Raw genomic sequence first — 23,055 nt, forward strand, 5'->3', positions numbered from 1 at the left:
TTGTGTGTCTCAGTTCCCCTGGCTAGGAAAAGGGATTCCCTTCCCCCTTGCGCTCCCCAGGTGAGGCGATGCCTCGCCCTGCTTCAGCTCTCGCTGGTCAGGCTGCAGCAGCTGACCAGCACCGATTGTCCGGCACTCCCTAGTGAGATGACCCCAGTACCTCAGTTGAAAATGCAGAAATCACCGGTCTTCTGTGTCGCTCGCGCTGGGAGTTGGAGACTGGAGCTGTTCCTATTCGGCCATCTTGCTCCGCCCCCAGAAGATAACTTTTAAAACCTGCTGGATAACAAGTCATTACTGGAATCCAGACCAGGAACCTGGCCTTAGAATTTTCAGGGTATTGTTCTGACATCTAATAATGAGTTATTTTGATAAAGGAGTAACTTCAATTTAGTATGTGGTTTTCATGTCTGAGATCTAAAGTAGTACATACACATGGTAAAAACAAACAAACAAAAAATCCAGTGGTACTAAAGGTACACAATGGAAATATGAAAGCCTCTCTTTCACTTAATCCCCAGTTCCTTCATTCTACTACTTGGAGATACCAACTGCTGCAAGTTATTATATATCCTTCCAGAGAGAGAGATACGTGTAGATACATTGTTTGTTTAAAAATGCAGGTATATAGCATGTTTTACAAACTGATTTGTGGTTTTGTTTTTTACTTAGTATACATTGCAAGATCGGGCCAGCTCCATCCAGACATATTTAGCTCATTCTTTTTACTTTATGTAACTATTCAATTGTATGGCTATATTATGCTTTTATAAAAACTGTACCCTCTTACTAAAATACAAAAAATTAGCCGGGCATGGTGGCGGGCGCCTGTAGTCCCAGCTACTCGGAGGCTGAGGCGGGAGAATGGCATGAACCCGGGAGGTGGAGCTTGCAGTGAGCCGAGATCGCGCCACTGCACTCCAGCCTGGGAGACACAGCCAGACTCTGTCTCAAAAAAACAAAAAACAAAAAAAAAACTGTACCCTCTTGAATGACAAGTTACATTGTTTTCAGCCTTTCTCTTTCATAAACAATACTGAAATTAGTATCTTTGGACATACATATTTGCCCACAAGTGCAAAACTTGTAGAAATTTTTATCTTTGCCAAACTGATAGGTGAAAATGTATAATTTGTGGTTTTCACCAGCCTTTTTATAATTTTTTAGCATCTTTTCTCGAGGGGCTGTAGAAAGGGGCACATTTGCCTATTTGTCTTTTTCTTACTGATTTGTGTTATTTATATTAAGGAGGTTAACCTTTGTATATCATGTATGGTAAGTATTTTTCCCAGTTAGTTGTTTTTTATTTTACTTTGTTTATGGTGTTTTTCTCATGTAAAAAATTTATTTTAGTGTGGTGAGATTTAGAAATGGGGTGGGGGGTGCACTTTTGGGGTTTTATTTAGGAAGGCATCTCCCATCCAATATTAGTCTTGAAATTCCCACTTAGTACTTTTATGGATTTTTTTTTTAGAGTTAAATCTTCAATTCACCTGGAATTATTTTAGTGAAATGAGTGAAGTCATTATATTCATTACCGCAAATTTGGTGTCTTAAAAAATAGAAATTGATTCTGTCACAGTTCTAGAGGCCAGAAGTCAGAAATCAATGTTGGCAGGATTGTACTTTCTACAGAGACTCCAGGGGAAAATTCATTCTTATGCCTCTTCTAGCTTCTAGAGGATTGCCTGATGCCTTGGTTCATGGCCACATCCCTTTAGTGTTGCCTAGTCTTCACATTGCCTTCTCCTTTGTGTTGGTCTTCTCCTTTACTCTCTTGTAAGGATACTTACATAGTATTTAGAGCCAACCGAAGATAATCCAGGATTATCTCCTCATCTCAAGATACTGACCCTTTTTCCAAATGAGAGAACATTCACAGATTCCAAGGATTGAAAGTGGGTATCTTTAAGGGGACCATTTTTAAACCTAACATAGTAGAGTTCTAATTTACTTATTTCAAGTTGGTTTAACCACTTGCTGTGGCACTTATTATTGTACATTTTAATTTTCCTCATTAAATTGAAATGATACCTTTATTATACCTAATGTACTTATGAATTTTAATCAATTTCTGGGTTCTCTGTTCTGTGCTGTCAGTTGGTCTGGCTCTGCAAATATCAGTACCAAACAGTCTTCATTATTAGTAGGGCTGCCTGTTCTCATTATCCTTATGAGAATGTGTCTATCTATTCTTGCAGTTCTCCATGACTTTATTAAGTTATCTAGTAACCTCCCCCTCAAAAATTAATGATGCGGACTTGAGTTATATGTATATATTAATTTAGACAGAATTTATAATACTGGTTCTTTCAAACCGAGAACAGAGTTGTCTTTCTAGTCACATTACTATATCCCTCAGCAGTACTTTTTTCTTCATATAGACCTGTCACATTCCCTTTAAAGTTTATTTCTACTTATTTTATCTTTTTGTGCTGTTGTAAAGACAGTCTTTTCTTTTTTTTTTTGTTTTGTTTTGTTTTTTTTTTTGAGACGGAGTCTCACTCTGTCGCCCAGGCTGGAGTACAGTGGCCGGATCTCAGCTCACTGCAAGCTCCGCCTCCCGGGTTTACGCCATTCTCCTGCCTCAGCCTCCCGAGTAGCTGGGACTACAGGCACCCGCCACCTCGCCCGGCTAGTTTTTTGTATTTTTTAGTAGAGACGGGGTTTCACCGTGTTAGCCAGGATGGTCTCAATCTCCTGACCTCGTGATCCGCCCGTCCCGGCCTCCCGAGAGTCTTTTCTTACACTAAATTTATAACTTATTTGTATATGGAAATACCGTGCAGCTACCTATATGTGTGTTATTTATATATATTAGTTCTGTATCAAGCTGTTTATTATATTTTCTTATGTATGTTTTAAATAATTTTTTATTCACTTAGCTTGGGGTGTACAGGTATAAAATTATATGCAAGTAGTAAGTTTACCTCCTTCTTTCCAATTTTTATACCTACTATTTCTTTTTATCTAATTGCATTGACTACTTCCAGAACAATTTCAAAAAACATCAGTGATAGTGCACATCCTTTTTTCAATTTGAACTTTAACAGGAATGATTCTATTACATTAAACCTTACAAAATTTTCCTTTTTGTAGGTGAAAAAAATCAAATTATCAGCAGTTATATTATTCAGTCTAATGGTATTTCCACATAAAACGTGATAATGTTTGAAAACACAACATGTTAAGAAAGAATCCAATTCTTTATTTATTAATACAACAGAGATTTACTGAACACCAACTATGTGTTAGATACTGTTCTAAGTTGTAGGATACAGCCATTTTATGGAGCTTATATGCTAATAGAGACAGACATTAAATAAATATATAAATATTAGATGGTAATAGTGTAAAAGGGGGACATAGATAAAAAAGGGATAAAAGGGGGACATAGAGTGATCGGGGAGAAAAGGCACTATTTTAGATACAGTGGTCAGGGCAGAACCTCTACGAAAGTTACCTTTGACCTGAGTGAAATGAGGGAGTGAGCCATGCAGATACCTAGGGGAAGAGCATCCCATGCAGCGAACACAAGAGGCCTTTACTGAATTCCTTCGTCTCTATGGAAATGATCATAGAATTTTTCTACTTCGATCTATGAATGGGATGAATTATATTACTAGATTTCCTAACACTAAGCCATCCTGGCATCTTTGATATGACCATCATGTGATTGTAGTTTATTCTTTCTAAGGTGTTAGCCTGGCTTCCTAAAAATTTTGTTTATTTTTCTTTTCTATATGTACCTTCAAACTGTTTTGAATACATTTGAACTTATCTATTTTATAAAGATTTGATAGAATTCACCTGTAAAATGCGAACACTTTTGTGGAGTGGAGGGTGAGTAGTAATTCCTTAATTTTTCTCTCTTTTCCATCCCCTCCTGGCAAATAGTCTATTCAGAGTTTTCTGACTCTTCTGAGGCTGCTTGGTAATTAATATTTTCTTGGACAATGATTCATTCAGATTTTCAACTTACTTTAAATAGGAATTAATTGAAGCTGAAAGTGTTTTTGTTCACTTTCAAAATATCTAAAGATATTTTTCTGCATTAGAGGTGATTCCGTTATGTTTACAAATGAATTTGTGCTAGCATAATAGCAGCTCTGCATGGTAGGTAGATCATGTCATATCCTCACTTTACTTGTGAGGAGGCTGCAGCTTAGAGATCTGCAATTAACAATGACTGAAACTAGCTAGACATTAGTTCTCTTGATGCCTAACCTAATGAGCTTTCCAGAGGACTGCACTGTCATCCTAATACACACCTTTCTGCTGCTGCATTTTGCTATCATCTCTTTGCTTCCACCCAATTTTGTCACCTTGCATTTGTTGCATACTAAGTTCATGGCACTGTCTGTCTGTGGCATGTAATTGGTTAGCTAGGATTTCAGTGCTATTTCTCCTGTATTCACCTGCTGGAGTATACTGTTTACTGCCAAGTAGCAAAGTATTTGAAAGGAAGCTAATATTTAGAAGGATCTTTTCGTAAAGGTCATTGTAATTGATAATGTGTGTCTGGTTGTTTTTTTTCTTCACTGCAATTGACATCTGTCAGTGATGAAATGAAGATTTATTTACTGTATCTTGCTTTATCACAGAAAAGCACAATTAGTCATTCCACAAATGTGCCTGCCTACACATGATGTATACTCACCTATATCCACTGGTGATGATAACAAAGCGTCTTTGAAGAGTTTACTTTTATTGATTATTTAAGTTTCATTCCTGGCCCTAGCAATGTAATAGCCATGAAAATTTTCAAACACAGCAGGATCACAGAGGACTCTTGTTCAGCTACACATAGGCAGATTCAGTTTTAGTTTCTTGTTAGAAGATGCTGCTGGAAGAAGAGGAAAGGAGCTGGCTGGGAAATGGGCAGGATGTAGATCCAGAATGCTATTAGCTTACACATAAGACAGGGATAGATGTGTGTGGGAGCCTGGACCCTGGCCACCAGCCTGACAGAATGACAGCTCTGTCAGCCACGTCACTTTTCTTGCTAGATAGGCTGCCATTTTTGCTGGTTCAGTCAATTTAATTTCCAGTGTGCATATCTTGTCTGATATTGGATATGTGAATATGTGTATGTATGTGTGAAAATATCATTCGCACCTATAAAGGATCCATTTAAAGTCATGTTGAGTTGTAGGCAATATTTAAAGAAGCCACTCTGTGAGCAAGTGAAGGTTTATTTGTTATTTGTGTCAGGAAGAATCATAAATGCACAGAGAGAAAATATATTTTTTCCAGAGTTATATTTAGGTGACTAATTGTCACTCTCCATTGTAGTCCTGTGTGGAAACCAGTGTTTCTGAAAGTGGTTTTGTGAACTGCCTGCATCAGAGTGATGTACGTAGTTTTTTGTTTTTTTTTTTTTTTGCAGGGCGGGGTTGTTTAAAATGCAGATTTCTGGACTCCATCCTAAACCAACTCAAGAGGGCTTTGTGGGATTGGGGTGGGAATCTGCATATTAAGAGGAACCCTGGGTGATTGTTTTGCACACTAATGTTTCTGAAATGTTTGTAATGGAGTGAGCAAGGTAGGTAATATGAAAAGACAGAGCAGAGCAAAGGTTATGTTCTGCCGTCAGATAGGTACGCAAGAGAGTTATTAGTGAAAAGACAATTCTCCCTTAAGAAAATTCAAATTTACTGACTAGATTATCTCAATTATAGAAATTCATAGTGAAGAAATATTATTTGCATAACAAAATTATTTTCTTTAAAAAATAGCAACCTGCTATGTTGTGTTTAACATATAAATTAATTTAGCAAATATATTCTAATACAGCTTTTGGGAAATACATCTATTATATGAAGTGAGGAACACCTGATATCCAAAGTAAGATATGTAATAATAATGATACTTTTATTTTACTTATACTCTGTCAGGCTTGTTTTAAAACTTTATATGTATTATTAATTTAATCCTCACAGCAGCCCTATGAGGCAAGTGTTATTATTGTCCCCATTTTACAGATAAGGAGACTGAGACTTATAATTTGACCAAAGCCACAGAGGTAGCAGGTGGCAAAATTGGGATTTGAATGCAAGCATTCTGGCTTCAGAATCAAGCCTATAACTGTAACTAAGTACAGTGTACTGCTTTTCATCATAAAGCAACTGGTAGTAGTTACTAGAAAACTTGAGTAATAGTGAAGCTAAAAGATTACGGTGTGATATGGTGTAACAGAGGCAACACTGGACTAAGAATCAGAAGTCCTGAGATTTAGCTCCAGCTCTGTCACCCCTGGTGAGTTACCTTCACTGAGGCTGTTTTCCTGATCCATGAAGTTGGGCAAGGCTACACCAATGCGCAGCTTTTGTGCATGTTTTTTAATAGAAATTGTGGCACACAGTTATATATCTTATAAATGGGAACTTAGAGAGTGCTTTGGTGATACCTGAGCTGTCTTAAGCCTGCGTGTTCTTCAAAGATTTTATCTTTGTAACTTGTTTATCCATTTGGTGATAAGGTAGCTAATGGCAATTTTGTAGAATTCTGTTTCTCTTTTCCTCTCTCTTTCTTTTTTTCCTATTTTCACAGTTTCCATAGGTCTCATGTGTGTTCTTTTTTCCATCTTCACACAGTCTTTGAACTCTCACACATAGCATAATGAGTCATTATACCCTATTTATGAGCCTGAGATGTGTTTATTTTCTAAAATATTATATGTTCATTTCATGAAGAAAATAGCAAATTCTTTATCTAGAAACATCTTGTTGCCTCTTATGTGTGCCTAATATTTAAAAAACAACAACAACAACAAAAACAACTTTGATTAGCTCTTCACCAAAAAAAAGGAACCATTTCAAGTGGAATTTTTTGGTCAAGGCTTTTATTTAATCTTAATAATTCTGCAATTGTGATGATTGGGTCAGAGTTCATCTGGGCCGTATTCATTCTAACAGGGTTAACAAGTGTGTCAGATTGAAAGTCATGGCTATAATTGACTTTGGCTTTGAGGTTTTCCTTCATAATAAACAATGGGCCCTGAGCCAAAAAAGCTTGTGGTTTATACTCATGTACTGATGACTAAGTAATGCGAGTGATTTCGCCTCATATTGCTGTATTACCCTGGAGCTCACTTTATGCTTTTTGAATGAATCATATCAGAGTAACATCCGTAATTAAAAAGAATTTGACCTGTGGACTTTCCACTGCAGCTGAAAACATTTTGACGACTTCATTCTGGCCTGAGTGCTAGAGCAGGGCCATGTGGAAGACATAGGTCAAAGCATACTCAGAAGAGAAAGGACAGTCCTGCTAATACTTTGAATCTCTCACACAAACAATGTACCCCAAAAATGCCCTTTTGGAAGATTGCACAGGGATTCTATTCATTACTGGCTGCTCTACACAAAATTCCTCTGGATGGAAGCACTGAAGGTGGGACTCGGCTTCTGTTGAGTTTCTGTTATTTTTCTGCAGCATACAGTTGCTGGAAAAGACTCACTTTGTAAAATAATCTTGACAATCGGTTTTCAAAAGTATCAAGGGGAAAATTAATCAGCACAAAGTATCAGCTATCCAGAATTTATAGATTTGAGAAAGACATTGCTTAAGCTTTTCTGTTTGCTTTATGAAATCATATTAACTATTAGCAAATGCAGAGTTACTGAAGCTAAAGCAAAATAAAACAAAAAACCTTTTAGCCTTCCCTTGATTGCTTATTTAATGATTGGCAGCAATGACCATGCTGATGTCTAATCTGCTCTCCTTTTCTTGGTAACTCTAGTAAACAAGTTGACATTTATAATCAAATGGAAAATGTTTACTCTTCCCCAAATGAGTTACTCAGACTGGAAAATGCAAGGTTCACATCAGCCCTCTGTAAGTTTAGGTTTTTAAATTTATCGTCAGAAACATGGGTAAGTGTGGGCCATAAACCAGTATATGCAATAGTCTGGGTAAAGCTGACTTCGTTAAGGTAGATACTTCACTGGTTCTCCAGTGAGGCTTGCTAGATCCCCATGAACCTGTTGCACACCCACAGCGATTATATATTTGACTGAATGGAATGTTCACCTTACCTACTTTTCCTTCGAGTCAATCCCTTCATAGGCTTTTGTTTTGGGCAAGGGAGATAATCTGCCATGAGGCAGTAAGCTTGAGTTGATAATTTCTTGTCTCTTGAGAAATGAGGTATAAAATTCTGAAGGAATTGTTAGAAGACAAAGAATGGGTGGGTGACAGAATTGCTTTCTGGAAGTGGTGGAATATATTTCTTGCAATTTGTTTGTGTATTTCTTATGTTGCTGTCATGTCTTTAGTGTCTATTTGATTTGTTGTGTTCCACTCTTCCTTGTGGAAGCACCCAACAGAATATTTCTTTTTATATATATATATACTTTAAGTTCTGGGATACATGTGCAGAATGTGCAGGTTTGTTACATAGGTATACACGTGCCATGGTGGTTTGCTGTACCCATCAACCCATCATCTACAGTAGGTATTTCTCCTAATGCTATACCTCCCCCAGCCCCCCATACCCCAACTGGCCCCGGTGTGTGATGTTCCCTTCCCTGTGTCCATGTGTTCTCATTCCAACAGAATATTTCTTAACTTCAATGTACAAATTGCATTTCTTCAAGCATCCCAGAAAGGAATCCATTTTTGTGGCCAGTGACAATGTAAAATAGAGGGTTTGTTGGTTGTTATTGTTTTTATTTGTTTCCTGTTAGCTTTAAAAGCAGGAATTTGTGGACTAGCTTTTAAGTGTTTTCAAATCCATTAATATTTTATCTCTTTGTATCTGTCATTTTACTTTTGCTTGATGTTGTCGATTTATTTTTATAGTAGTTTTCTGTGCCAAGGGCAAATTAGGCCATCCCCCAGGGAAGAAATCTCCTGGTTGTAGTCCTAACATTGCTAGAGGTTGCCTAATCATCTGTTCCTCATTGTTTTGATAAGGTGGTGACTAAAGAAATCCATTTAAAATGTCCTAGATAGTTCTGAATTGAATTTTAAAATATTTCTCATATGTGGATTTCTAAACTTTTCAAAAGAATAACTGCTGGAAATAAATTCAAAATAAAATTGCTAAAAGAATAGCTAGAATGTTTAAAGCTATGATTCTTTCACTGTGCTCCTACAAAACACTGGTGTTCCTTAGGCTTGGTAGAGATGTTCAGTGTGTTAAAGTTGAATAATCTTTTCTTGAAGAACCTAGTCTTTATTCAGCAAACAACACACAGCTCTTATTAAAGGTTCTGAACTATGCTGTAAGAATGTTGGTTTTGAGGGCACAATGGATTGGAATGAGAGAAAATTCCTTCCATGGGCCATACTTTGCTTCACTTCCCCATGCCTAACTCCCCAAAATCAAAGACCACTCCTTTAAGGTGGGCCTGAGACTGCAACCCCAAATTTTATTCCTCCTATTCAGTAGCATCATACAGGACCAACTTTTCCAGACATGAGAAATATTTTCCCCAGTTGGAAGAAGCTCCTCATGTGTAAAAGTTTGTTAAAAAGACAGATTCTTACTCCACAGCCTTGTTTTAAAGCCCTGTTTTCCTCCCTTCTTTGCCAAGCTAGGGGAGGGATGGAGCTCTCAAAAGGTACTGCTCACTGTGGTCCACCAACCAGTGCTAATGAGGTAATATAGAATTCAGAGTAACACTTTGGACATTTTATAGCAATTTGGTATATCTGTTGAATCTATTAAAAACCTAGATTTGTATTTTGTAGTCTTTAAATTTTATGTTTCTAGAAATATAATATTTGTCTGCAGGGTCCTGGAAATTAGAAAACAAAGACTGGCCCTCCACCACAGATGGTTTGAGAAGCAGTACCCTAGGCACTGCTCTAGGTTGGAGGCTAACGCCCTCTCTAAGGCACCTCCTTTTTGTCCCAGGAAGGGGATTTGTTCTTCCTTACTCCCAAGCCCAAGAATCTAGTTCTTTTTTTTTTTTTTTAATTTAAAAAAGTCTAATTTTGGTAGAATAAACATGAGATAAAACTTACCATCTTAACCATGTCTAAGTATATAGTTCATGAGTGTTAAGTACATTCACATTGTTGTGCAAACTCTCCAGAACTCTTCATCTTGCCAAACTAAAACTCTATATCCATGAAACCAGCTGTCTCCAACCTTTTTGGCACCAGGGACTAGTTTCGTGGAAGACAATTTTTCCATGGAATGGGAAGTGGTAGGATATGGTTTTGGGATGAAACTGTCCCACCTCAGATCATCAGGCATTAGCTTCGCATAAGGAGCACGCCACCTAGATCCCTCACATGTGCAGTTCACAATAGGGTTCATGCTCCTTTGAGAATCTAATGCCATCACTGATCTTACAGAAGGTGGCGCTCAGGTGGTAATGCTCACTTGCCCACTGCTCAGTTCATGCTGGGCAGCCTGGTTCCTAACAGGACATGGACCAATGGTAGTCTGGGGGTTGGGGACCCCTGCATTAAACAACTCTCCATTTCACCCTACACCCAGTTTCTGGTAACCACCATTCTACTTTTTAACTCTGGATTTGACTACTCTAGGTACCTCATATAAGTGGAATCAAACAGTTTTTGTCTTTTTGTGACTGGCCAATTTCACTTAGCATACTGTCTTCAGGGCTCATCTGTATTACAGCATGTTACCAGAATTTCCTTCCTTTTTCAGGATGAATAATATTCCATTTATGTATATACCATATCTTGCTTATCTATTAATGTATAGTTGAGTTGCTTCTACTCTTTGGCTGTTGTGAATAATGCTGCCATGAGCATGACTGTGCAAATGTCTCTGTAAGATTATGTTTTCAGTTTTGGAGGGTATATACCCAGAAATGGAATTGCTGGATTACATGGCAATTCTATTTTTAATTTTTTGAGGAACCACCACACTGTTTTCCGTAGTGTCTGTGCCATTTTACATTACTATCTATAGCATGCAAGGGTTCCAGTTTCTCTGCATCCTGGCCAATACTTGTTGTTATCTGTTTTGTTTTTTTTCTCAACAGTAGCCATTCTTGTGGTGAGGTGGTATCTCGTTGTGGTTGAGGTCTGCAGTTCCCTAATCATTAATGATATTGAGCATCTTTTCATGCACTTTTTGGCTATTTGTATATCTTTGGAGAAATGCCTATTCAAGTTCTTTGCCCATTTTTAAAATGTTTTTTATGTTGTTGTTGTTGGAGTTCTTTATATATTCTGAATATTAATCCTTTGTCAGGTTATATGATTTGCAAATATTTTCTCCCATTCTGCCTTTCCACTCTGTCAGTTGTGTCCTTTGAAGCACAGAAATTTTTAATTTTGATGTGATCCAGTTTATACACTTGCCAACACCAGGTGTTGATGGGAGCTGAGTTCTTACACTCAATTATTCCCCTACCTGACCAACAGAATGAAGAAACAGGTGGTAAACAGCATTGGGAAAATTGCCAGGAAAAGGTAGCATTTATTGCCTTGGTTTTGGCAATCTGGGGAAAGGTGACCATTACAGCTTTCAAGTTAGATGTCATGACTTGAAATATCACATGAAATATTATGGGCAGGGCCAAGATGGTCAACTAGAAGCAGTGGTGTTCAGAGGCTCCCATCGAAAAAAAAAACCATAACAAGCATGTGAATCCTTCACCAGCAACCAAGGTATCCAGGTTCTCTCATCAAAATTGACTAGAAGGCTGGTGTGTCCCACAGAAGGAAGGGCAATGTGGTGCGATGACCCACCTGAGAGCCACACAGGGAAGGGGAACTCTCTCCCCTCAGCTAAGGGAGGCGGTGAGTGAGCACGCTATCCAGCTGGGGAAACTGCTTTTCCCATGGAACTGTGCAACCCACAGATCAGAAGATCCTACTTGCAGACCCAGGCCACCGGGGCCTAGCATCCCAACCCCAGAATGTGCAGATGTGCAGATTCTTATAGCCTCTCAGCTGGAATCTGCTTAAGCCTACCGAACTCCCAGGGGAAGGGGTGAGCAGCACTTGCTGTGGCTGCCTGCTGTCTATTGGCTCCTTGGGGGAGGGGCAGCAGCTAGCACTGGGACTAGCAACTGCCTAACACTCTAAGCTCTCTGGGTAGGGGAAGGGCAGGACCCATTTCTATAACTCCAGGCTGCACTTTTCCCCTGCTGGAGTCAGGAAGGCTGGACGGCTTGGTCCCAAGACTTGTCCCCACAGCCCAACACACCGGCTGTGGCAGTCTGTGGCCAGAGTGCCTCTTCAGGTCTAACCCTGACCCATTCTTCCTCAGTGGGCATGGCTTCCCTGCAGGATCTCCAATAACTCCAGCCAGAGGCTCAGGGACAGAATTGGGATCTCCCTGGCCCTGAGCCCCTAGTGGGAGGGGTGGCCTTAGTCTCTGCAGACCAGCAAACTTAGCCTCTTCCCCTGGTAGTTCTGAGGAATCCAGGTAGCCCAGATGAGTGGGTTTCCCTCCAGTGAAACACACCCTCTCCACCAAGGGACAAAGTGCTTCGTTAAATGGGTCCTGTTCCCCATGCCACCCAACTGGGTGAGACCCTCCAACAGAGATCGTTAGACACACTATACAAGAGCAATCCTACTGGCATCAGGTTGGTGCCCCTCAAGGTTAGAGGTCCTAGAAGAAGAGCAGGCACCCACCTTGGCTGCCCTCCAGCCCCCTTGAGTGACATCTCCAGGCACGGGAGCGAATCAGATGAATGGGGCCTGAAGTGAACCCCCAGCAAACTGCAGCAGCCCTAGAGAAGAGGGCCGTGATTATTGAAAGAAAAACAAGCAGAAGGTGACAACAACAGCATCAACAACAATAAAAAGGCCCCAAAAAACCCCATCCAAGGATCAGTAGCCTCAAAGACCGAAACTAGACAAACTCATGAAAATGAGAAAGAATCAACAAAAAAATGCTGAAAATTCAAAAGGCCAGAGTGCCTCTTCTCCTCCAAATGATTGTGTCATCTCTCCATCAAGGGCGCAGAACTGGATGGGGGATCAGATGGATAAACTGACAGAGGTAGGCTTCAGAAAATGGGTAATAAAAAACTATGATGAGCTAAAGGAGCATGCCCTTACCTAATGCAAAGAAGCTAAGAAGCTTGACAAAAGGTTGGAGGGGGAATTGCTAACTAGAATAGCCAGTTTAGAGAGGAACATAAACGACCTGATGGAGCTGAAAAACACAACACAGGAACTTTGTGAAGCATACACAAGTATCAACAGCCAAATCGACCAAGCGAAAGAAAGGATATCAGAGTTTGAAGACCACCTTACCGAAATAAGACATGCAGACAAGAATAGAGAAAGAAGAATGAAAAGAAATGAACAAAGCCTCCAAGAAATACGGGACTTCATAAAAAAAAAAAAAAAAAAAAGAACCTACAATTGATTGGAGTACCAGAAGGAGATGGGGAGAATGGAAACAAGCTGGAAAACACACTTCAGGATATTATCCAGGAGAACTTCCCCAACCTAGCAAGACAGGCCAACGTGCAAATTCAGGAAATATAGAGAACACCATTAAGATATTCCATGAGAAGATCAACCCTAAGACACTTAATCACTAGATTTTCCAAGGTCGAACTGTTAAGGGCAGCCAGAGAGAAAGGCCAAGTCACCTACAAAGGGAAGCCCATCAGACCAACAGCAGACCTCTCAGCAGAAACTCTACAAGCCAGAAGAGATTGCAGGCCAATATCCAACATTCTTGAAGGAAAGAATTTTCAACCCAGAACTTCATATCCAGCCAAACTAAGCTTCATAAGTGAAGGGGAAATAAAATTCTTTCCAGACAAGCAAATGCTGAGGGATTTTGTTACCATGAAGCCTGCACTGCAAGAGCTCTTGAAAGAAGCACTAAATATGGAAAGGAAAAACGAATACTAGCCACTGCAAAAACACACCAAAATATAAAAACCACTGACACTACAAAGAAACTGCATCTAGTGTGCAGAGTAACCAAATAGCACCATGATGACAGGATTGAATTCACACATAACATTACTAAGCTTAAATGTAAATGGGCTAAATGTCCCAATTAAAAGATAGACACAGACTGGCAAATTGGATAAGGAGTCAAGACCCATTGGTGTGCTGTATTCAGGAGACCCATCTCATGTGCAGAGACACACACAGGCTCAAAATAAAGGGATGGAGGAAAATCTACCAAGTAAATGGAAAGCAAAAAAAGCAGGGGTTGCAGTCCTAGTCTCTGACAAAACAGACTTTAAACCAACAAAGATCAAAAAAGACAAAGAAGGGCATTGATAATAGTGAAGGGAACAATTCAACAGGAAGAGCTAACTATTCTGAATATATATGTACCCAATACAGGAGCACCCAGACTCATAAAACAAGTTCTTAGGGACCTATGAAGAGACTTAGACTCCCACACATTAGTAGTGGGAGACTTTAATACCCCACTGTCAGTATTAGAGAGATCAATGAGACAGAAAATTAACAAGGAAATTCAGGACTTGAACTCAGCTCTCGATCAAATGGACCTAGTAGATGTCTACAGAACTCTCTACCTCAAATCAGCAGAATATACATTCTTCCCAGTTCCACATGGCACTTACTCTAAAATTGACCACATAATTGGAAGTTAAGCACTTCTCAGCAAATGCAAAAGAACTGAAATAATAACAGCCTCTCAGACCTCAGTGCAGTCAAATTAGAGCTCAGAATTAAGAAATTCACTCAAAACCACAAATTTCATGGAAATTGAACAACCTGCTCCTTAATGACTCCTGGGTAGAGCATGAAATTGAGGCAGAAATAAAGAAGTTCTTTGAAACCAGTAAGAACAAAGAGACAATGTTCCAGAATCTCTGGAACACAGCTAAAGCAGTATTAAGAGGGACATTTATAGCACTAAATGCCCACATTAGAAAGCTAGAAAGATCTCAAATCGACACGCTAACATCACAATTAAAAGAGCTAGAGCGGCAAGAGCAAACTAATCCAAAAGCTAGCAGAAGACAAGAAATAACTAAGAGAAGAATTGAAGGAGATAGAGACATGAAAAACCCTCCAAAAAAATCAACAAATCCCAGAGCTGGTTTTTTGAAAACATTAACAAAATAGATAGACTGCTAGCTAGACTAATAAGAGAGAGAAGAATCAAATAGACACAATAAAAAATAATAAAAGGGATATCACCACTGACCCCACAGAAATACAGACTATCATCAGATAATACTATGAACAACTCTAAGCAAATAAACTAGAAAATCTAGAAGAAATAGACAAATTCTTTGACATATATACCCTCCCAAGACTAACCCAGGAAAAAGTCAAGTCCCTGAATAGACCAATAACAAGTTCTGAAATTGAGGCAGTAATTAATAGCCTGTCAACTAGAAAAAGCCCACAACCAGATGATTCACAGCCAAATCCTGCCAGAAGTACAAAGAGAAACTGGTACCATTCCTTCTGAAACTATTCCAAACAGTTGAAAAGGAGGGGTTCCTCCCTAACTCATTTTGTGAAACCAGCATCATCCTGATACCAAAACCAAGAAGAGACACACACACAAAAAAGAAAACTTCAGGCCAATGTCCCTGATGAACATTGATGCAAAAATCCTCAATAAAATACTGCCAAACCGAACCCAGCAGCACATCAAAAAAACGTATCCACCACCATCAAGTCAGCTTCATCCCTGGGATGCAAAGCTGGTTCAACATACATCAATCAGTAAACATTATCCACCACATAAACAGATCCAAAGACAAAAACCAAAAACATACTTACAAGAAAAAAAAAAAAAAAACCCATCAAAAAGTGGGCAAAAGATATCAACAGACACTTCTCAAAAGAAGACATTTACATGGCCAACAAACGTGAAAAACATCATTGATCAACATCACTGATCATCAGAGAAATGCAAATAAAACCATGAGATACCATCTCATGCCAGTCAGAATGACGATTATTAAAAAATCAAGAAGAATAAATGCCGGGAGGCTGTGGAGAAATAAGAACACTTTGATTATCTCAATAGATGCAGAAAAGGCCTTAGATAAAATTCAACACCCCTTCATTTTAAAAATTGTCAATTAACTAGATGTTGATGGAACATATCTCAAAATAATAAGAGCTATTTATGACAAACCCACAGCCAATATTACATTGAATGGGCAAAAGCTGAAAGCATTACCTTTAAAAACTGATAAAAGACAAGGATGCCCTCTCTCACCACTCCTATTCAACATAGTACTGGAAGTTCTGGCCAGGGCAATCAGGCAAGAGAAAAGTATTTAGATGGGAAAAGAGGAAATAAGTTGTCTCTGTTTGCAGATGACACGATTTTATATTTAGAAAACCGCATCATTTCAACCCAAAAACTTCTTGAACTGATAAGCAACTTCAGCAAAGTCTCAGAATACAAAGTCATTGTGCAAAAATCACAAGCATTCCTTTACACCAACAGTAGACAAGCAGAGAGCCGAATCGTGAATAAACTCCCATTCACAGTCGCTACAAAGAGAATAAAATACCTAGGAATACAGCTAACAAGGGATGTGAAGAACCTCTTCAAGGAGAACTACAAACCACTGCTCAAGGAAATAAGAGAGGACACAAACAAATCCTTCCTCATGGATAGGAAGAATCAATATTGTGAAAATGGCCATACTGCCCAAATTAATTTATAGAGTCAATGCTATTCCAATCCAACTATCATTGACGTTCTTCACAGAATTAGAAAAAACTATTTTAAATTTCATATGGAGTCAAAGAAGAACCCATATAGCCAAGACAATCCTAAGCAAAAAGAACAAAGCTAGAGGCATCATGCTACCTGACTTTAAACGTACTACAAGGTTACAGTAACCAAAACAGCATGGTACTGGTACCAAAACAGACATATAGACCAGTGGAGTAGAACAGAGGCCTAAGAAACATACACATCTACAACCATCTGATCTTCAACAAACCTGAAAAAACAAGCAATGGGGAAACGATCTCCTATTCAGTAAATGGTGTTGGGAAAACTGGCTGGCCATATGCAGAAAGCTGAAACTGGACCCCTTCCTTATACCTTATATAGGAATTAACTCAAGACAGATTTGACTTAAATGTAAAATTTCAAACCATAAAAACCCTAAGAGAAAACCCAGGCAATACCATTCCTAGTATAGGCATGGGCAAAGACTTCATGACAAAAATGCCAAAAGCTATTGCAGCAAAAGCCAGAATTGACAAATGGGATCTAGTTAAACTTAAAGAGCTTCTGCACAGCAAAAGAAACTATAATCAGAGTTAACAGGCAACCTACAGAATGGGAGAAAATTTTTGCGATCTACCCATCTGACAAAGGTCTAATATCCAGAATTTACAAGGAACTTAAACATATTTACAAGAAAAAAACCCATAAAAAGTGGGCAAAGGATATGAACAGACACTTCTAAAAAGAAGACATTTATGCGGCCAACAAACATGAAAAAAAGTTGAACATCACTAATCACCAGAGAAATGCATATCAAAACCGTAATGAGATACCACCTCATGCCAGTGAGAATGGCAATTAAAAAGTCAGGAAACAATAGATGCTGGCAAGGCTGTGGAGAAATAAGAACACTTTTACACTGTTGGTGGGAATGTAAATTAGTTCAACCATTGAGGTAGACAGTATGGCAATTCCTTAAGGATCTGGAACCAGAAATACCATTTGACCCAGCAATCCCATTACTAGGTATATACCCAAAGGAATATAAATCATCCTACTCTAAAGAGACATGTACACGTATGTTTAGTGCAGCACTGTTTACAGTAGCAAAGACATGGAACTAACCCAAATGCCCATCAGTGATAGACTGGATAAAGAAGTATAGTATTCCATATGGAATACTATGCAGTCATAAAAAGGAATGAGATCTGTTCTTTGCAGGAACATGGATGAAGCTGGAAGCCATCATCCTCAGCAAACTAACACAGGAACAGAAAACCAAACGCTCATAGTCTCACTCATAAGTGGGAGTTGAACATTGAGAACACATGAACACAGAGAGGAGAACACCACACACCAGGGCCTTTTGGGGGTTGTGGAGTGAGGGAAAGGAACTTAGAGGACAGGTCATACAGCAAACCACCATAGCACATGTATACTGATGTAACAAACCTGCACATTCTGCACATGTATCCCTTTTTTTTTTTCTAGAAGAAAAGAAATATTATGCATACACATAATGTGGCCATTTTGCTGGCAGCATTATGATTAGTTCAGAAGTAGAAATTAAATGTCATGGAGTTTTGCAAGAAGGAGTATGATGTTCAGCTGTCTTACCTTCTAAACAGCTTAATATTCCCTACATTTTAATTCCTAGTGGGGACCGAGGAAACTGTTGTGATCTAGTGATTGGAAATGACAGTTGAAGTGAACCTGATGCAAACGTTCACTCAATGAATTAATTGAGTTCAATGCTAGGTGAAAAAAAAAAATGCAATATCTCCTTTGAAAAACAAATATTTGTCCTTTTTTATTCTTTTTTCATGGCTGCTAGGAAATTCAGTGCTAAGTTTAATGCTCAATTACCCTTTCATTCCTTGGTTCTTTATTTTCTACCAATTTGTTTTTAGTTTCTTTACAAATCAACTTTATTGAGGTAAAATTTACATACAATAAAATACAAAATGTACCCATTTCAAGTTTTGACAAATGCATACACCTGTGTAATCACCATTTCAGTCAAGATTATAGAACATTTCCATCCCACCAAAACATCCTCTCATGCCTCTTTCTAGCTGTTATGTAGTTTCATTGATTCTGTGCCCTTTAATGTTAGCCATCAACCTGCTACAGATGCTTTTGGAAATAGGTGGAATATTAAAAAGACTATTATCTTGGCTGGGCGTGGTGACTCATGCCTGTAATCACAGCACTTTGAGAGGCCAGGGTGGGCAGATTGCTTGAGACCAGGTCTCAAGTGCCTGCACTTGAGACCAGCCTGGGCAACATGAGCAAGACCATGTCTCTACAAAACAATTTAAAAAAGTAATCAGACATGGTGGTGCACACCTGCAGTCCCGGCTACTGGGGAGGCTGAGGCAGGAGGATCACTTGAGCCCAGGAACTCAGTTACAGTGAGCTATGATTATGCCACTGCACTCTAGCCTAGGTGACAGAGAAAGACCCTGTCTCTAAAAAAAGAGTGATGTAGTTTGGCTGTGTCCCCACCCAAATCTCATCTTGAATTGTAGCTCCCATAATTCCCACACTGTGGGAAGGACCTAGTGGGAGGTAATTGAATCATGGGAGCTGGTCTTTCCCATGCTGTTGTGATAGTGAATCTCACAAGATCTGATGGTTTTACAAAGGGCAGTTCCCCTGCACACACTCTCTTGTCTGCTGCTGTGTAAGACATAACTTTGCTCCTCATTTGCCTTACGCCATGATTGTGAGGCCTCCCCAGGCAGGTGGAACTGTGAGTCCATTAAACCTCTTTCTTTTATAAATTACCCAGTCTTGGATGTGTCTTTGTTAGCAGCATGCAAGTAGTCTAATACAGAGAATAACCCCTTAAATGAAATTGCCTTTTCAGACTTTACATTTCTTCCTGTAATTTGCCATTTAATTTCCTTTTTTAAATCCAAGAAACCAGCATTGCAATTTCTTAGTACTTAAATCTCATTACAACTATCATTGACGAGCTGGTGTCTTACGAAGCATTGCCAGATATCCTTGGAAGACCATGTTCCTTTTTTCCTCCGAGAAGTTAAATTACCTAATTCAAAGGATTTTTTAACCTGGACTAATTTGTTCTTGAACAGGTTTGTCCATACCTAACTGGTCAGCATCTTTACCAGAACATGAAATATGTAACAAGCACCAATTGCCTTGTTGTAGCATGTTAGAAAGCCAGTTAGGAATTCAGCAACTCACGGCCTATCAAAACCTGTAGCTGCTTTTTGAAATTTAAGAGCTGTGACCTGTGTATAGATATCGTAACAGTGTCTTAAAGTGACAACAAGAAGTTTAACCAACTGGGTTGTGTATGGGGACAGCTTGGGCTCTAGGTAGTTGTGTGAGGTAACTGGAGAGACAGGAGTAATGATCAACTTATGCACGAGCAGTTCTAGTATATGACTTATGTCAGACAACATCAGCATGAGTTGTGGATGGTTTATGCTTCTTCCCTAGGATAGTAAAAAACAGCAAGAGGTAATACAAGGTTTATCCTGGTTTTCTTGCCAATCAAAGGAATTATAGTTGTCATTATTTTTACCATTCTGGAATTACGTGGATATAACAATTGAATTCTAAATGAAAATACAAGCTGAAATATATAATCTGCAGATGTGCTTTAATGTTTCTTCATAATGTGATAGAGCTGTTTTTTAAAATAGAATCAGAGTAGCGTGACCGAAAGGGGCAGACGTTATAACCGCTTGACATTTTCTTGGAGGTATTTCTTATGTGAGTAGTGTGAAAAGGGATGTCATTGAACCAGGTATGTTTACAAAGCACAGAAAGTCTTTGTGCAGATTGCTTGATGTACTATATGGCAGTATTACAGCCATGTACCAGTGATGTGTCCTAAAATGCTTGGTATTTCCATACACTGGGCTGAGTGTGGGAATGCAGGGGATATTCATTTGTTCGCTTTGGTTTTTATTTTTGCAGGCTGAAATTCATTAGATAAGAAAACTCAGGTTTTCCCATTTATGTGTACTATAAACACATATTTGGACTACTGAAGTCTAGGGACAACCCAGAGAGCTTAATAAATGGTCTTACTAAAGATCATGTAGATTCTTGCTTGGTGACTATAGTTTGTTCTTCTATATGGTCCCAGTTACCCTGGGTCAGGTGGAGGGTGGTTAGGATGTGTGACGTTCCACTGAATTTGATGCATTTTCATTTAATTTGTTCTTTTTTTTTTTGAGATGGAGTCGCATGCTGTTGCCCAGGCTGGAGTGCAGTGGCGGAATCTTGGCTCACTGGAAGCTCGCCTCCTGGGTTCACACCATTCTCCTGCCTCAGCCTCCCGAGTAGCTGGGACTACAGGCGCCCACTACCACACCCGGCTAATTTTTTGTATTTTTAGTAGAGACGGAACTTCACCATGTTAGCCAGGATGTTCTCAATCTCCTGACCTCATGTTCCACCCGCCTTGGCCTCCCAAAGTGCTGGGATTACAGGCGTGAGCCATCGCGCCCGGCCCATTTTCATTTTATTTAAGGAAAGGATAGTGTGTACAGTCTGCCACAGTAGGTAAACCTTTAAAAGAATCTTTGGCTCTTTTCCTGAACATAATTAAATTTCCGTTATCTTTTTCTTTGCCAGAAGTTTAATGATTTATATTTAATAATTGAGTTGTAATTTATTCCCCACTTTTGCTCCCACTCGATGAAGGAAGCAAAATCTAATGTAACAAATACTTTCTGACTAAATTTTTCCTTCTCTTCTTTAACTTTTCTTTTAGGACTCAGCCCAAAACCATGTTTGCCCAAGTTGAATCTGATGATGAGGAAGCAAAGAATGAGCCAGAATGGAAAAAACGTAAAATTTGAAGAATCTCATTTGAAAGCTGTTTGCATGAGTGGGAGGGATATGGGACAGGTTTGAGGTGTTTTTTTTTTTATGCTCTTGAAATTAAAATTCATTTTATGAATAGGTTTTGTCCTTTGCATTATTGAACTGGTCAAAAGTTTGGTAGCTAGGCTTCACTAAAATTGTGCTTGAATTTTCTTACCTGCAACTATTAAACTGATTACAGATAAACAAGAAACAGATTCTTAGTCTATTACCAAGTACTTTAGGTATTTGGAAACTTTATTCAACAATTATTGGTCTTGTCCAGATTCTCATAACCGTAGAGAGGAAAATGTACATTGAGATGTGCATCTGTCTTTAGCAATTCTAGGATCATAATATAGAAATAGAGATCAAAAAGTTTAATGTTTCTGTATAATTTCACAACAGTTGTTTACATGACCGTAAATAATTAGGCTGAGTTCAAACCAAATGCATTGCTGTACTAGGAAAGAACATGTATCTCATTATCCTTCAACAGCAGAATACAGTGGTCAGGAGTTAGGAGTGGGCTTTGAAGTCAGACTCATGTGGATTCAAGTCCTGGCTTTGCTCTTTACTTCTGGGTCATCTTAAGAGAGTTATTTACTTTTCTAGCCTCAGATGATGAAATAGTACCTACGTTGCTGGTTTGTCAGAAGAACTAAATGGGACACGCCTCACAGAGCATTTAGTACAGTACCTGGTACACAATAAATGCACATCAAATATTTGTTTTTTTAAAATAGGGCTAATATTTACTTTGCTTGATTTTATCACTACTAAATTAGAAAGGTATAGAAATGCTTTGTAAATTTAAAGACTATATAAATAGAAGACATTAAAATTCTAAAAAATCATTGTGCTTTTGTGACTAAAAAGCTAAAACAAAAGTTGGCAGTTTGTCCAAAATAATGCATCAATAGAATAAAATTCTGTGCATTGGTTTCACACAGACATGGGGTAGTTTTTGCATGTTAGTCACCTCTAGACAGGTTTTTTAGGACTTGCCTTCTCCCCTCCTGCTCTCATTTGTTCGAGTGAATTCAATAATTATAAAAATGCATGATGATCCCAAAAGTATATCAGAAAACTCCTGGTTTTACAGGCTTCATGTACCCACATGTGCTTCCCAAAAAATACTTTAAAACCACTTGTACTCACACAGCTCCCTTGTCTCTGCAGATTCTGAGGTGGCAGTGGGCGTTCTTTTATAGATAAATCCTTAAAAACTGCATTCTCATACACTTTCTGGGTCCTTCCTTCCTACCCCCATCCTCATCCTATTCCCCTTCTCTTGTGACTCAGCTCGTAGGTAATAGGTAAAAAGAAAAGAACATTTGCTGAGTGTCTGCTATATAATGAGTACTATCCCAAGCCCTTTACTTGTGTTAGCTGATTTAATCCTCACAAAAACCCTGTGAGTAGGTAAAATTGCTAAACCCATTTTCCAGATGAGGCAAAAGAGATTGAACATGTCAAATCATATGTCTGAGGTCACAGCCAGGGAGGGCCACATGACAGCACCCAAGATCTCTAAACATCAGTGATTAACAAATGGCCTCAAGTTTTCTATTCCTTTTGAAAAACACTTCATTCAAAATCAATTA

General features: G+C 38.8%; 1 protein-coding gene across 3 annotated transcripts in view; it reads left to right on the forward strand.

The window, feature by feature from the left end:
- Nucleotides 1-21,540, forward strand: part of WDR70 (WD repeat domain 70) — a 385,782-nt gene extending 364,242 nt beyond the window's left edge. For all 3 annotated transcript variants that reach the window (XM_017853196.1, XM_017853195.1, XM_017853194.1), the window contains one exon: nucleotides 21,357-21,540. In XM_017853196.1, coding sequence (XP_017708685.1) covers nucleotides 21,357-21,444 — 88 coding nt within the window. In that variant the 3' untranslated portion in view covers nucleotides 21,445-21,540. The remainder of the gene's footprint in view (nucleotides 1-21,356) is intronic.
- Nucleotides 21,541-23,055: the final 1,515 nt, after the last annotated feature.

This window comes from Rhinopithecus bieti, unplaced genomic scaffold (assembly GCF_001698545.2).
Source record: "Rhinopithecus bieti isolate Rb0 unplaced genomic scaffold, ASM169854v2 scaffold_34818, whole genome shotgun sequence".
Classification (NCBI taxonomy): Eukaryota; Metazoa; Chordata; class Mammalia; order Primates; family Cercopithecidae; genus Rhinopithecus; species Rhinopithecus bieti.